The 17,973-nt window shown below is 38.5% G+C and overlaps 1 protein-coding gene across 2 annotated transcripts in view; it reads right to left on the reverse strand.

Moving 5' to 3' along the window:
- The window catches only part of DDX10 (DEAD-box helicase 10), a 153,587-nt gene that overhangs the window by 33,046 nt on the left and 102,568 nt on the right, over positions 1-17,973 (reverse strand). For both annotated transcript variants that reach the window (XM_084226145.1, XM_084226144.1), the window contains one exon: positions 7,366-7,422. In XM_084226145.1, the coding sequence (XP_084082271.1) occupies positions 7,366-7,422 (57 nt within the window). The remainder of the gene's footprint in view (positions 1-7,365; positions 7,423-17,973) is intronic.

Raw genomic sequence — 17,973 nt, forward strand, 5'->3', positions numbered from 1 at the left:
TGAGCTTGGAGTAACAGCTTTAAAGTTTGTGCCTTAGAGGGAAAGAAATTTCAAACACTGGTTACTAAACACTATTAAGGAGTAACATAGAGCAGATAAACAAATGAAGTATCATTACAATTAATTTCACATAGTGATCTATTTACTAAGAAGAAAATGCTCAAAGAAACGTTTATAACGTTTGAGAACAGCTTTTTAACTCTTCTTCTTTTCATACTGGTGGATCTGCTGCTCCAACACTGTCTATTGCCTCTTATTCCATGGCCAGAGTCAGGGAGGGCCAGAACAATCTTTCATGTGCTGCTCAGACAGAGAGCACTGAGGAGGCTGTTAAATCAGTGAAGAAATTGTACAAGAAATTTTGGAAGCCAGTAAGAAATTATGCTGCTGTGCAGGACTAGCAGAGCTCTTGAATTGCTTTCCCTGTGCTCCACCACACTGCCAAATGCAGGCAAACACCTGATGGTGGAATCCTGCTCCTAATATCTACAGAGACAGACAAAGAGTAAAAATGAAGCAGAGTAATATATACCTCCTTTGCTCTGAAGAGGGATGGATGTGAAGCAGCAACTCAAGTAAACATTCACTTCTTTGCTGAGCCCCAACCGAGAGCTTTGGTGGAATGGTGCCAAACATTCCTCAATTCTACAACTACCAAGAGTTATTTGTAGCTGTATCATACAAATAAATGATTACAAACCCACGTAAGTCATGAGGAAGACTGAAATGCATACTTACTTAGTTTGCAATTTTTATAGCCTAGACTTTCAATAAGAAAACATAAGTGTTTCTCTTCCCCCTCAAAATGCCAATTTATTGTTGATTCTGAAATAAATAAAATTGTGTTGTCTTTAACACATTGAAAGCTCTGAAGCTCAGCAGTTGTCTCCAAAACCTTTGTTCCAATCAAATTTACACAGACATTCTTAAAACGAAAGGTTTTCCTGAAGAACAATGAATTAAACAGTGCAATATTCCTGGAGTCTACTGGAGAAATTAAAGCAGTATTGCCCTAGAAATTTTCAAGAATCATTTAAAATCAAGTAAGACAATAACCCTTGTGCTCCCTAACATGCCAAAAATTCTGTTACTCTGCTCTTAAAAATCCATATTACAATATTTCATCAAAAGCTCCCCTAGAACTGCAAGCCACCAATATTAGAAAAAAAAACCCAAAAGTTTGAAGAAAAAAGAAGCTTCCTCTCTTCACCAAAAATGTGCAAGTGAACACAAAACAAGAAATAAGGTATGGGTATATCAGACATGGTAATGAAGGTGCACTTGTGTTTATCCACTGTGCATCAACCTCATCCCAGCAGACCTTCAGGGAATAAGAGAATATTTGCAAGGTCCACAGTCCCACTACTATGCTTCTGTGCCAGGTCTGTGAAAAAAAGTCACCTCAGTGACTGGCAAACATCAGCTTTTGGCATGTAGAGCAGCAAACTCTTATCACATACCACATATGATTAAAAATAACAGTTGTGAACATTATACTCACAAAATTCAATTGCCATAGCCATGGTCAATTAGTTTAAATGGTCAATCTGATAAATATGTTTGAAATCCTCAGTGTGCTGTTGGATGCAATGAAAAGGTTTACAGAAGCACGGGTAATTGGCAAATCAATCCATCAGAATTCTCACTTGTAACTTGTTCAGGGTCACAACACTGAAATATTGGTTTAATCATATAAATTCTTAATTGCAGAAAAGACAGGACTTATTACAGCTTGACTTAAAGCAATTCAATTGTTATATTAACTGGAATCAATGTTATTTTCAAAAAGCAAAGTACAGGAAACATTTCCATACAAGCACATAACACCTATTTTCAAATATTGACTTAAAATATTGTAGAATACCTTGAATTTAAAAAATGTTTCAGCATACAAGTAATTCAGAATCAGGAATTCATTTCCATTTCCATGACTTGACTTTGAAATTAAACTCCTAAATTAGTATGTTAAGATGTTGATATCCCAAATTACTCTGTTTATTCACAGAGCTTCTCAAGGAAATTCAAAACACTCAAACCTTGCACTGAATAAATAAAGTTACTTACAGCTTTTGGATATGCATCCAGAACACAAGAGTTAACAGACCAGAACTACTTCTAAACTAAGGTTAATGAGATTGTTTTAACAAAGAAGTTTGACTTATCAAAAGGGATTAAACTGACACAGTAATTTCAGTTGTAAGCTCCTCACATTAAATATACTGCAAGTTTTTGTAGATTAATATAACCTAATTTTTTGCCATTCTTTGTGGTTTTTAGAATCAAAAATAATTATTGATGAGGAATAATGTCAAGTCCTTCATAGTGATTATCAAACAGCAGTCACAAGACATAGCCTGTCCTGAGGCTACACCAGCACAACACAACTCTCCCCTCCTTAAGAACAACAAACTCCACAACCTCAATACCCTGCAGACCATCAGAGTGATCTGGCTCTGAAACCCTGCTCCAGCTCCAGAAATCGCAGGGAGCTAAAGCAATGCCTCCTCAACACCATCCATGAGAGGGTCACGAGAAGTGACCAGAACAATGCATCTCCACTGTTAACCACCAGTTATCCCACGAGACCTTCCCAAGGATACTCAGCGGCCCCAGTGATCAAGGGGATTTGGGAACCTGAATTCACAGGAGAGACAGACCAAATTCCTCCTTCACTCCTGTAAACCTCTTTTCAACACTGAAATTACTGTTCACATTCAGTGTCTCCAGCCTAAGCACAAGCTATAGGCTAGATCTCAAGAAAAGGGAAATTTAAGGCAGAAGCAGAGGCGCTATAAACCCAGTAACTACAGGAATTATCCACAATGGATGAAGACTTCACAATATTCTGAAGTATATATTTCTGTGAATGGATTATCAGCCACACCTACTCAAGGGATTTGACTTCCCTTCCTGTTTGAATTTTCCCACATGGCACAAAGACTTCTTGAGCTACGTTTGGCAAGCGTATCTCAAATTCCATGGTTGGGGGGGATGCTGGAGATTAAAACAAAATTATGGATTTAAGCATTTTTCTAGTTAAAATCTCAACAGAGTATGGAACAAGGCACAGAAAAGAGAATGCTATGTAGAGCATTCAGGGAGCAGCTAAACAGGTCTGTGCTTCAAGGGTGCAGCATTATAGCATTACAGCTTGCAGAGATGTGATATAGGCAGGTATCAATGCCTGAATCTGCCATATCTTTTGAGTAAATGCCCCTTGCTCACCCACGTGCATTTTGTAGATGTTCGCACAGCAGAAAGATTGTGACTCTGAAAAATCTTAAATTATATATATGGCATATATTTTGTAAAGTCTCAAATGCAAGCACTAGCTCCTGGGGGAACAGCAAAATATATTAGGGAGAGAACAGGAGAGAAAGGGAGGAGAGAAGTTAAAGCATATTTATTATCCTGCTGTTGTTGTTGATCTTTTAATGTTTTATAATTATTCAGCAACCATTCATTCCAGAGAAACAGCACCCTTGACAACTGAGCTCTTGGATTTCTTCCACAAGTCAGTTTTCCAGCTGGGTAAGAATCCCTTTCCTCAATATTGTCCAGTGAAAATAGGAAAAAACATGTCAGTAAGGAAAACGTGTTCAAGCTGGATTTCTCTAAGTTTTCAGCAGGCTACATTTTTCTTATGGACCTTGGATAAACAGCTTTTGCTCTGCTGGTCAGAGCTTTTTCAGGTTTTTGTTTTGCTTTGGACACCAGCATGGTGTAGCTGCTACACGACTGCCAAAACCTGAATCAATGCACTGAACTGTCATGACTGAGCAGGTTTTACCTCCTAACACTGCTTACAGATGACGTCCAACTTATTTCTAGCAGACAACAATCAATGCTTTCTTTTAGGGACCAGATATCACTTCCTGCATGATGCTGGGAGCTGATAGCTGAGGATCACCTAGCACATCAGTGCTGGGCAGGGAACAGCACCTTTTCCTGACCCCTGCTCTGCTCTCCACCCCTGAAGCACAGACATGTTTAGCTGCTCCCAGAAAATTCCTTTCCTACAAAGCCTTTTTTTTTTTTTTTAAAGAAATCAAAATCTTCCTCACTTCATAATTTTCAACACATCAGTAGTGCTCTAAGGCATCAAGGTAGCATAAGACTAAAATCACTAAAGGAGAAATACAGTCCTGTTAAGCTTCATTGCAGCTAACAGTTGCTAGCAGGGCAGGGACCTTTATATACTGGTTGAAACCTGAAAGTACTTTAAACAGATTAAGAAATCAGTCTGTGTAGATTCTAGAAGAAAAAGTGGAAAGTCATAAGCACAGGGATGTCCTGCTTGGCCAGGGTCTGGCTTCACCCAGCTCCTGTCCTGGGGCAGCTGTCACTGCCTGCTGCTGCTGCTCAGTGCTTTACTTCTTGCTCAAAGACTACTTCTTGCCAAATTTTCTCCAGACCCTCTTCAAGTAAACAGTATTGAAATTTGTTGGAGGGTTTGAGGACTATAATTTAATCAGTACTGAGCAAGGACAAAGTATGTGCTTCTTTTCACCTTCAAACATTTCATTTGTACATATCACATCAAATTCTCATAAAATGGGAGACAATTAAACATCTTAAGAATAAAAAAAACCCTAAAACACTAAATTTCCAGTTTTTATTCAATAAGAATATATGAAAAGACTTCTTTTATCTGTTTTCACAGCCTTTTGCACTAGAATTTAATTAATGGTCATAAAAACCCAGAAATACTTTCTCCAAAGCATCCTTTAAGAGTCTTCACTTCTTACTTAGTTTATTTATTGCATGGAGATTTATCCAAGGTGGAGTCAATAACACTGCAGCTACCTACTCATCTAATCTCCTGCTCAGGCACCCTCAGCAGAGCGTGCCAAAATCTGGTTAGTCAATTCCAGTTGCAGCAAGCCTGGCCTGTCCCAGCATGACAAAGGCTGAGCAAAATCTTCCCTGTAATTGCTCCTGCAGCACCAGAGGAAAAGAGAGGACATCCTTCTCTCCTGTAATTTTTCTTCTCTTTTTTTTTTTTTCCTAAATTCACAAACAATTATTATTTAATACTAAGAATGGGCAAGTAAATTTCTGTTTTGGTCATGTCAGACCTGGCGGGCTGTGCATTATTGAAAGACAGCAAAATAATGCTTTGTAACCCAAGGAGTTTGTAACTTGAGGGAGACAGTTAATAAAACAAACAAGAGGATAAAGCAGATAGATGTGGAAAACAAATTATGACCACAGCTGCTCTGAAGTGACTGGCTACTCATAATTGTTGACCTAGTCCTTTTCTCCAGCTGCTAAACTGCATTAACATGGCTAAAAATACCTTTTCTACTTTTTTTGTCTCTCCTTATTGCTTTCCCTTTCAAGAAAACATTACTAATTACCAAAGGAGTAGCAGAGTAAGTGGGTCACAAGCCATATTATAAAAGCACTAGTGAAAATGTTAACATTTTCTCAACTCCTGATTTAGGGAGCATATATTTTCTAAACTGGTTTACATTCCAATAGTTTCTGTGTTTTACCATTTCCTCCTTCTTTATTCCCCTGGGTATCTTGTACAAGCTGCTTGAGTCATATCCCACACAACTATGAAGAACTTTAACTACTATGGCCTCATGTCTAAGATCCTGAGAAGCAGGCAGTGTTCTTAATTAATTCCTCAGACACCCAGCAGACAGAAACTGGCACCTTTATCTACTGTCTGCTGCTCCCTTCCACTTCCAGGCGTGAACAGCCCAGGTCCAAGCTGGCAGCCTTTCCCAGTGGAAGCATTTTCCCTGAAATGAGCCACACTGAAAATGACAGGACTTGGCTGCACAGAGTTCTGGCAAGAATAGCCTCTAAACAACAGAAAAATCCCAACAGTTTTCATCAAGGAGACATGTCAGCTCCTGAGGCTTGCACCTTATTGCAGAGACTGAGTTAAGTGCTTCCAGAATAAAATGAAGTCAAAGCAATAGCAGCTTTACACAGCTGGTACCCTCAAGGAGAGCATGTGCCAATCTCACACCAGACCAGCACTAGTAAATCAGCTTTCCAAATGCAAGTGCTGCACAGAAGAGAGGCAAGAGTCCATAAAATTGTGGGCTTGGGGCTAAGGCTCCACATTTAACCCGTACCATGCCCACAGACACACAATCCCCCCCCCCACAAATCATTCCTCAACAGGGATCAACTTCATTCACTTTCCAGTAGCACTGACAGATTCATTCGCTTGGCCAAGAACAGGATAGGAGATGTACACCAGCAAGCAGATAATTTTGAAAGAAATGGATTTCTTTCCACAGCTGCTGAATAACATTTTATTCCCTAAAAAGAGGCAAAATTAACAAGCAGTATGCATGAATGTGATACAGCCTGATTTGATCAATGTTTTCTTCCTTTATTAAGATGTTTGTTAATTATTCATTCCATAATTTTCCTAAAATGCTTGCTAAATGCATTAAAAAGTATGCATCTTTATACATTCAATTACAGGCAGAAAATTTCTATTGCTTGATTGGGGAGTCATGATGCCAGCAGCACTCATAGCTTGCCATCTTTGAAGGCAGAATCATCCTTAAAACTGAGCGTAACTAGGCTTTTCATCTGAAACTGTAATTACTTTCCACTTCAGAGTTACACAATGGAGCATCTTCCTACACTTAAGCCTCCCAGAGCACAGCCAGCTTGCAAAAATCAGACAAAGAACATTATCGATTTTCTCAAGGGAGTAAGGTATTTGCCGACTGTCAAGAAGAAACTGTAACTATTCATGTGTAGCAAAAGTAGATGCAGTGTCACACATCCCCAGGTCCATATTCCAGAAATCACTGCAGCTGAATGAAACCTCAGTCTACTGCAAACCAAGCAACATGAAAAACTAGAACAGCCTCTAGGAAATTAGTAACATATACATGAAGAAAAGGATAACGCAGGTTTTGTCTGGGGTAACGAGTGGAAGGAATGAACTTCAATGCAAATACTTGCTGTTTAAAAAGAAGTTTGGCAGAAAAAGGTCAGAGCGAGATTTGGCACACAAAAAAATAATCTCACTGCCTACAAATCATAAACATGACCCAAGTCAGAGAAAAAAATGGCATCAGTACTTCAGCTGAAATTGCTACTCACCTGATATACATAATGAAGAGGATGAAATTCCAAAAGGCTTCCACACATTTTATGTATTTATACACACACAAACATATATATTCATGCTTTATCAGAATCCTTCTATACCAAGTTATTACAACCACATAAGAGGAAGGGAGTAAGAAAAGACAAGCAAACAGAAAAAGCCTTTAAATAGCAGCTAATCACAACACTATTTATTAAAGAAAGGAATGAAATAATTTAAAAAGCATTTCAAAACTCAACCAGTAGCTTGATCAAAACAACAAAACCCCTCACCTGTGCATTCTTATTCCTGGCTTCTCTCCTTGCTGCTTTTTCTTTTAGCCTCTTCTCCTGAAATAAACAAGATGTACAGTTTTAAAGCAAACTCCTGCACTGTTTTTATTTTTCTTAAATATTTTAGGATTAATGTTGAGCCATCTAGGTATTTTTACTGTACATGTTAGACTGGAGGTATTCACCCTACATGTTATTGAAGACAATAAATTAAAGATCTGAATGAGACACTGTTCATTCTTCTTGCTCTTAAAGGAAATCATAAAACTACAAGAATGATTGAAACTTGTATTTTATCCAGACTTATTACTCTTAAAGGAATAACGCAGCTGAGTAATCTAACAGAGCTAGTATTTGTCTGTAAAAAAAAGTAGTTACAATGATACTAAGAGATGCAATTTTTCTTATTTCTCAGTGACTTAAAATGAAATAAAATCCACTTAACAAACTAAAATGAAAATTTTCCTAACTTCAGAATTGCTTAAGTAACTGGGAAGTGAAAGCTAAAACATCTTCTCCCTTTCATATGTCCATTACCAACAAACACTTTACAAAAGCATTTGCTTAGTAATTGCATTGATTCAGAAACCATAACAAGGCTCTCTTAACCAAAAAGATTCTGCTACACGAAAATGACCTAAATGCAGATAAAACTCATCCAAAGCTGCCTGCTAGATCTGTCAGCATACAGAAGTGCCCAAGATATTTAAACCAAATGACACTTATTGCTGCTTGTTTTGTTATTATTACACCAACTAAAGTATTGTCTCTATATTTATACTGTCAGGTCCTTGCAATTGAACATCCCTTAAATTCTTTATTTCATGAGGAAAAGACAGAAATTCAAGTGAGAGCACATCCTCTAGAAAAACACATGGCTCCGTCTTCTCATCTTAGTGATCCTGATGACATTGGTATTGAAACTCTTTTATGCTGGCATAAAAATGTTTCTGAAATTCAACTCAGTTTCCCTGAGCAATACAGGCCACCCTGACATCAGCACATTTAGACTCAAGTTCACATAAAAGGAGACATTATCATCAGTCCAGGGTCAGCATTTCAGCACAGAGGAGGCTGAATTGCAGTTACATATCAGGTTATTCATGGGAGTAAGGAGAAACCTACATCTTCACTAGTCCTGGAGCCACCTCACCACCATGATGCTGCCAAAACATATTGGTAGGTATCACACAAAGTTGTTCAGAAAGGCAGTGTCTGACTGCAGACATGGGAAAAAGAGAACACAGCCACCAAGATTTTCGAGGTTGGTGTCTAAATTCAGGGCCTTTTGAGACATTTCCCCGGCATGTGCCATTTTCTAGTCTCCCAACTGCCCACACTACACAAGCGTTAGCTTATTTTCAAAATCCCTTTCTGTGTAAGTCAACCTCTTCTCTCCAAATCAAAATGAAACAATTCCCCAATGCTTTGTGCAAAGCTGTCTGACTCAAACACCTCAATACACTCAGGGTTACATACCAGGGCTTTTAATGCATGCTGTGAAACTAAAAAAAAAAAAACAAAAAACGCACTACTGCAGACAGATACAACATAGCTGTCTTACTATTTAGGTCTGTTCAAGTTAAAAAAAAAAATTATTAAAAAAAGAAAAAAAGAGAGAGAGAAAAAAATGACATTAAGGCCACAAGTGCATCACAATAAAAGCCACCAGGACCAAGTAATGTCTGGTCTACATGCAGTTCCTCCATCAAAGTAGTCCTATACAACATGGTCATAACATGATCATCCATGCTATGATTCCTTCTCTCCCAAGTCAAATTTATATAAGTTTCTGATCCCTTTTACTTATGCTTTTCTAATTATTCACTTAAGTTTTCCATTTCTTCCACTCCATATGGTTTGGCTGCACATTCTCCACTCTTTGGGGTAACCATTGGGGTTCTCTCATTTTTCTGCTAAAACTGTTTTAATATTCGAACTTAACCCCTCAAAAACAGAGAGAACATAGGTAGAAAGTAATACACCATATGTTACAAAGCAGCTTTTGACTTAGACAGTTTAGAAAATTTTGGATAGAAAAATTCTGATAGAAAAATTCTACGGTGTATGAAATGTCAGTGTTTTAACTACAGCTACAGGCTTGAGCAAATATAGCAGCAAAGTTCCTGCTCAAGGGATTTATAACAGAGCCCTGAGAAGACAGCCATGAAAGCAGAAGACTGACATAAGGACACAGAAGAGGAGTACACAGGCAGCATTATAAACTGTAGTCTCTAAAGGACGGTGAAGACACAAAAAGATTCTAAAGCTAATAGGTCCAGAGACTGAAATAAGGAACACAAGAGAAAAACAAGACAGAGAAGCAATCACCGGGAGATGCTGTCAAGACCTGCTTTTTTTCCCCCAAGCAGGGGGGAGAAAGGGTTTGGATCCTTGTCAGTGAAAAACAAAAGCAGATTTTGCAGAGGGTGCATGTCTGTTGGCCCCGAGCTGGAGTTGGGAGTGCACTTCAGAAGCCAGTGTCCTAATCAGGCTGCTTCTGCTGCTTGACACTGAGACACTCTGAACAGCACTGGGCATTCACAGGGTCACAGGACCATTCCAACTGGAAAGAACATCAGGAGGTCTCTGGTTCAACTTCCTGCTCACAGAGGAGTCAGCTCTGAGGTAAGGTCAGGCTGCACAGGGCTTCATCCAGCCATGCCAAAATCCCAAGGCTGGAGACTGCACATCATCTCTGATCAGCCCGTGCCACAGCCTGACTGCTCTCACACAGAAAAATTCCCCATAAATCCATGCTGAATCTCTTGTTTTAACTTATGGCCATTGTCAGAGCTTTTGGTCCATTTAATTTGTGACATGTTAATTTACTAATCAGAACACTCAAGTGAAAAGCCGTGTAGAAATTTCAGTGTATTCCACAGATGTATTTACAAACAAGGTTCTGCTCTGACAAAAACATATAACTCACTATACACCTAATTTCTACAAACCCACACTGGCTAGTATTATATTCTTTTCACTTTGTTTTTCATTAATAGTATTATACAGCTCAGTGATCTTCTTGGTCAGATTTTTAAATTTACTGCAAATTATCTTTTTTCCTTCACTCTTACAAAGCTACTTAAAAAGGAAGGCTTTAACTTCAGTAATCAAAGGGATGAAAATTTTTAGTCATCAACATGTAATATGGCTAAATCACTTGGCTTTAAAGAAGAGTCCAAAAACCTCCTAACTTTTTTGCACTAGAACTGACAACAGAAACAGTTCTGCCTAAAAGGAGCCCAGAATATGTGAAAGAAATACTCAGTGTTCTTAACCATGAAGCTAAGAAGTCTGACACTGGTTTCTTTTCACATTTAATCTCCCTCTCCTTCTACTGTTGGGTTTTAAAACAAAACTAATTTAATTCTTAAAACTCCAACACAAATAAATATTCTAACATTTACATTCCACGTTCTCCACTTGATACAAAAAAATAATTAAGAGTAGCATGGCAGCTCTCTCTAGCTGGTGAGGTCAGGAATATGTGAAAGACACATTAATAGAGAGCTTAAATCCCAAGTTTTTAGTTATAAAAAAATTAAGTCCAGCAATTTTGAGAGTTCTTTCCTCCCAAAGGAGATCCCCTCCTCCTTGGACTCTCTTCTTTGTACATTGTACAGAGGGTTTACTGCAATACAAAAAAATACAGTGTTTATTTCTGTTATTTCTATTATGAACAGCTTTGTTTCATACAGTAATTTTTCTTTTAGCTTTTTTGAGGTGTAGAAAATGCGTACAATAAAAGTCTCCTTTCTTTCTTTTAAAGAACTTATGCATAGGTCAGATTTACACTCAATAAATTCTTTTAGCTGGTGACAAGCTGCTGTTTTTTCACCCTAAAATTTCACTGACCTCTTATATTCCCTTACCTGAAGGCAAACAGAAGTTTTACTCAACAAAACTAATGCATATTATGGCATATTTAGCTCTGAGAGCATTAAAAAAGCCTGTGGCAAATCTATTTCCTGGAAAAATTTCATGCTCATCTGAGTCCTCTGAAGTCTTTTTATCTAAATACTCAAGAACTCCCTCAGGTTTTGATCCCATCATTTTAACACTAGATTTTTAGTAACTATTCCTTTACATACTGATGCCAGAATTTGGAGCTACCAACCCATTCTATTTAACAGCTGAGGTAATGGTCTACCACACAACAGATCTTCACAGGTGACCAAGTTCTGGAACAAATCCCTCCATTGCCTGGAACAATCTGGCTGTCATTTGCAAATACATGTTGGTCAGTAGTGGAACCTTGTCTTGGTATCCAACTATCTTTTGGTATTTTAGTGGGGCACAGCTAAATTCAGTCAGTTGTACTGCAGAAGACAGAGAGTTGATCAAAAGTTCAGAGCAGCTCTCATACAGTGGCACTGCCAGTCAAGAACTGGTTTCCACAAAAACTTTGAAGCACAAATGTGCTCTGAAATAATAAACGTGTTTCCCACATTTTTCTTCTCCAAGATTCCACACCAAGCCTGAATTGTTTCCATGCTCACGGCTCATTGCTACATTAATATTGCTATGTAGCTTAATATTTCTCCTTACAGAAACTAGAAAACCATCTACATGCAAACTCTTATCCAACTAACATTCCTAACAAACATTCCAAAACAAACTAACATTCCTAACTCAAACATTGAACTGAATAAACTTATTAGTATTTCTTTGAACACTCTTTCTTTAAAAAATCTGGACATTAACTAAAATTTTGGTAAATATTAAATAAATCTTAATACCTTCAGGAAAAAAGGCAAAAGCACTGTCATTGTTCTGTGTTTGTTTTGTTGTGAGGTTTTTTTTAATCTCCATGTTTGGTTTTAGAAACCTATTAAATAATCTCTTCAAGCAACAAGCTAAATAAACATAATGATGTAAGCCTCATCTGTAAAGCTGATGTTTATTTAAAGGCAGGGAAACTGAAAGACCTAGTAATCACCAATTTAGGGCAACACAGAGTAGGCATCAAAGACATGTGAAAAACAGCACATGGACAATCTTAAACATTAAACAAGCACTGGAAAAAGTCTTAGAGGCAGTGAAAAAAGGCATTCTCATTAAAAACAAGAAAACAGAAGCTAGCAGAAACTGGTCTTTAAAAGGACATTCTTGGAACAAAACCAATACAAGAAACCAGTGGACAAAGATCAAAATTATTGCTTTCCCCACTTAGACCTGAACACAGTGAGTAGGTTTGAAGGATAGGGAAGTTTTTCTAAAGCTTTTAAGTGAGTTGGTTTAAACATGTACATGGATGAGAGGCTGGCCATGAGCTGTCAGTGTGCTCTCCCAGCCCAGAAAGCCAGTGGTGTCCTGGGCTGCATCCAGTGGTGGGCAGCAGGGCCAGGGAGGGGATTCTGCCCCTCTGCTCTGCTCAGACCCCACCTGCAGGGCTGCATCAGCTCTGGGGCCCCAGCACAGGGAGGGCAGGGAGCTGTTGGTACAGAGGAGGTCAATGAAGGTGATCTGAGAGCTGGAACAAATCTCATATGAAGACAGGCTGAGAGAGTTCAGAGTATTCAGCCTGGAGAAGAGAAGGCTCTGGGAAGACCTAATTGTGGCCTTCCAGACAGTCAGCCGGAAAAGAACTTTTTACAATTGCATGTATAGGGCAGGACTAGGGGCAAAGGCTGTAAATTGAAAGAGATTTAGATTAGTTTAGACTGAAGATTACAAAGAAATTGTTTCCTGTGAGAGTGGTGGGACTGAACCTACACATACACAAACACATACAGTGCAAGATAAAGGAAGCACTAACTCAAAATACAGTTGCACCAGAATTACATGATGAATGAAATTAGTTAACTAACTACTTAGATAATGTTTAAAAGTACTGTTTAAATCTGTGAACTAAATTTTTAACAAGAAACCAACAGAAGTTACACTGCAAACCATGATAATATATTCTAAAGAAAAGTAGAGGAAAATATGCAATAATGCCCTTCATCCCCTTTTGTGGCTGCTTTAGCCTTCGAAAGGATGATGCCAGTGGAAAATTCATTATCAATAGAGGTCACAGGTTCCTGAGCTGTCTAAATGCAGCCACACACAAGGAAACCCAGCTCAAAAACCAGGAAAACCACAAAGGCCAGGGTTCCATGCACACCACAGCTGCAAAAAGCACGCCCAGAGGAACACTGAACTGCCACAACTTGGCTCCCTCCACACCTTTCTCCTTTGAGCCAGCCTTAGCCCAGGGCTGCTTTTACCGCTCTGCCTAGGGTTAGGGTTCCACAAACCACAAAGCCCAGGGCTTCTGGGAGAAGGCAGAGAAGCCCCGCATGGATCTGTGCCTGCTCATGCAGGCACCCAGTAGCACCGGGATCCTCAGCAAGCAAAGGGTGCAGCTCCTGCCAGAAGCTGCAAGGGTGCCTCACCTTACCTACAGAGGTCGGCATTTTGGGCAGTTGTCCCAGCACATCCTTCAGGAGGACGAGCAGCCTGGCATGGAAGCTCCCTTACAGCACTAGGGCTAGTAAAGACCCACTTTAAGGTTATGCCTGAACTACTTCAGCCTTCACCTACAGCTGTGTCCTCCTGGCATTCATCTGACTAGTGTGTACACAAACCAGCTGGTTGGAGCCTGTTGCTTGTAACACCAAGGTTGTGGGATCAATTGCCATATGGGCCATTCACTTCAGAGCTGGATTCAATAGTCCTTGTGGGTGCCTTTCAGCTCAGAATATTCTGTCACCTGTGATCTCATTTTCTTATTTTTCACATCAATAAGATGAGGTCAAGAACTCTGATTTTGCTGCAAGACTCTTAGAAAACACCCAAGGACACTTCAAGCTCTAAGTGTAGCCCATTCAGCTGTTGAAGTGAAAGATAAACAAGCAAGCCCTTGCCTCCACTGGCACCACAGGGAGACCAGATGGATGCTGCTGCTAAGGCTGAAACAGGATGCTTGTCAACCCACTTCTCAGTGTCCATCCCCCTTGTCTTAATAGCTGTGCATCTGGAGCATAACAGCAGCACTGCCTGCACACAAAAGCTGTGGAAGAGCTCAGACAGACTTTCTAACAAAGTAATACTCCCTGATTTATTTTACACATCTCTCTATCTATACTTTTCTTTGCTGTTCAGCCAAGCACTTCTCTCAGCAGTAACCTCCTTCCCTTTATATTTTGCTCCTACGCTGGCATACTCTTTACATGAGAGAATTTTATCATTCTCACCCAGCACCACATTAAACCAACTGTACACATGGTAATCTGACAAATTCTACCTCAAAGTGCAAGACTATTCAGGTGCTTTATTTAATAAAGAACATAATCCTGCATTGCAATTTTTTTACCCCTTCAGATTACTTCCTTGGAAATATGATACACCTTTATTTTAGAATTAAACTAATGACTGATTTCAAACTAAAAATACTGTTTTTCATGGGAGCATTTATCTTCAACCATACTGAATGGCTTGTGTTATATAACATCTATTTTATAAAACAAAAAAAAATCCCTGCAGAGTCTTTTCCATTTCTTGAGCATGATATATGTTATTCAATGATTTATTACAACACACTACAACTTTTAGAATTATTTTATAAAACTATAAACCAAACATGTTTAAATCATAACTACTCTGCCATCAACAGAAATCACTTGCAAAAGCAGGGAGGCGGAGCCTGGAGTTCCATTTGGAATGGGGCTGCCAAAGGAAGGAGTAAATCCTAGGGACACATTGATAGTAGGGATACCCTGAGTGTAAAAGTGCAGTTTGCAATGATAGCCTGTTATAACTGAGACAAAGACAAGAAGGAGAAAAAGTATTAAAGTGAATATGAAATATACTAACCCTAATAAGCATTAAGTCAGACAGTAGCAAAAGATGTGAACACAGAAGTCACTGACAGATGAACACTAAAGGAACCACACAAGCACAGTCTTGGAAAGATTCACACAGAACTTTGTAATGGGTAAGAAAAGGAGAAAACAGGTTATCTATGCTTATCAGCCTCATGGGAAAGAGCAAACTTAAAATGGAGTATTTGAAAGGTACTATGAGGCTGAGCAGAAAGACCAGCATATGGAAAAACCTAAGATCAGTGACTACCAAAGGGCCCCATAATGTAGGTATGAAATGAGACATATTTAGGATCCACTCTACTATTTAATGTGTTGGTCAGTGTGCTTATCAATCAAAGGAGTGAGATCTTCTTAGTCCTGCTGGTGAACATCAGTCAACAAGAAGAAATAAGCTTGTGCTGCCTGTGCTGTGCATGTTTATGTGAGTGCAGCCTCTCCTGTCTCTGTGGATATCCAGAGTGTGTCTTGTGTGTGCCCCTCTGTGCAATACACGTGCAGGGGGCTCGCTCCGCAGCCTGGAGCAGCAGGCTTCATCAAAAACACCTGCAGACAAAACTGCCTGAGTTCAAACCCAAGGGATTTGGGTCCCTTACCAGTCTGCAACCTCCCATTTTCAAAAATGAATTTTAATCAGAATTCAATATACTCTTCATGAAAATGAAAGCTATTTATTTTATTATAGTCCTTACCTAGGTCTGGGACAAAGAATTTTCTCTTTTACCCTTGGAAACAGTTAATAGAGTAATATTTGGGAGAGCAAACACACAAAGGGTGAAACATTGCAGTGTTGCTTCCTCATTAAAATTATGCACTATGCCACTAACAAATGCATTTAGGGCGCAGGAGACAAACCAAAGAGAGGTATTCTGTTTCAGTACAGTTTCTAAAATAATTCTGTCTTTTCTACTGAACTAAGAACAGCATAAGCAAAACTTTGAGAACATATAGCCCTAAACATCAAGTGGTACAAATCAAGATCATTTCAGTGGCACAAGGGCCACAAAATATCTCCAGATTCCTTAGAGCAACATCAGTATCCCAGGAAGATTGTGCAAGGAGTCTCAAAAATGCAAAGTATATATTATATTTAAAATACAGACTTGTGGTACAGTGCAGTACCTTCTGAAAGATCCCCTGTCACCTGCAGTCTAACTGAGTCATCTTTCTATAAACAGATTTGTTTAAGGTCTTCCAGGGAGGTACAGAACTACTGCATCTTGCAGTATCAGACCCCTGAAGATAGTCTCAGCTTGATTTCTACTAATACTACCCAAATAATATTATATTTTAAAAAATATTCTAGCCTTCTTCTCACACTAAACATTCAAAATTCACAGCGTATCTTACTGGTGGGAGAGAGAGGTAAGAAATAAGACTCCTATTTATTTTTCCTTCATCGCCAACGGGCATTTTTCTGAGCTTGAGTTAGTACAGGGAAAGAGAGGTTATTAAGAAGTGAGATGAATCCCTCTCTGCCACTATTTTCCTCCTAACAACACTGCATTTTCAGTTGAAAACTTGAAAAATGGAGTGCCAAAACACGTTCTGAATAGTTTATTCACTTTTCCCTTTATTGTTGTTTATAACATTATATAGATTTCAAATGGCTTTCATTAAATAGCCATTAATGCAGAATTCTTTTCACATCATCTTGATCAGTGTTACTGTCCTTCCCTTGTGCTCAACCACTAAAACTTACTTTGCTTCCAAATCTTCAGTAAGCATTAATTACACTACAATTATACCTCAGAGTTTTATTTACTTCTATCCATCTGATTTTCAGTTCTTCCATATTTGCACAGCAAGGAGAGGATAATAAAATGTGAGACTCATGAAGGAAACCTAATTATAGTGTAGAGGCTTTGCAAGTTGGCACAAGCCTTAAGGCACAGCAACACACAACTCTTCTAATCCGAGCATCTCATGCATGCATCAAAACATTTTTCTGATCATACAGGAAACTGTGCTCATTTAAATTACATTCACAAATGGATTTAAAAGCAATGGCCTGTGGATACTTCTGAATAGTTTTGTTCTTCATCAGAAACAGTTTTGCAAGGAAAGTTCATAATAAGCTTATGTGCCACGTTCCCTTAAAAAAAAAAAAAAGCTATTTTGGAGATGTTTTGATTTTAAGAAGTTGATTTTTTTTTTCCCACAGACCTCTAATCTTCAAGATTATACTGTGGAAACCATAAGAAAGGGATTCTCAATTGAAGATGACCTATAAAAGCACAAGATTTATTAAAACACTGCTTTTTCTACATCCACTCATTATCTAAGTCAAAACCTGAACCCACCTGTAGATAAAAAAACGCAGATCAAATAACATCAGCATTTATAGCCTTCTGTAAATTGTTTTGTTATTATAAGTCACCATTTCAAAGCCCATGTAGAGACTTATTAACACACATTCAGCTTGAGGGGACTTTATGATTATACGTAAATAACCAAGTATCAGACTGCTACATTTGATTAATTAGAAAGAAAATGCATTTGTTTCTAGTGGTCGGCTAATCTTAATAACTTTAATAGATTTGGCATGTTTCAAAACTTGATTTAAAGGAAAAAAAACCAAAAAAAACCCAAAAAACAAAACAACTGCCACACACACACACCAGGAAACTACACCAGGTATCAGCTGCAGTAGGGAAGAAAAGGAATTAAGATGAGGAAATATGAATTAAGATATATTTGAAACTTGATGTAAGTGAAGGAACAGAAGAAAGTTAAGTTGAAGAAAATGTTAACCAAAAGCAGAAAGGAAAGATTCAGCCATAGCTTTTTCAAAAAGCTA

Source organism: Fringilla coelebs, assembly GCF_963513975.1.
Source record: "Fringilla coelebs genome assembly, chromosome: 2".
NCBI lineage: Eukaryota > Metazoa > Chordata > Aves > Passeriformes > Fringillidae > Fringilla > Fringilla coelebs.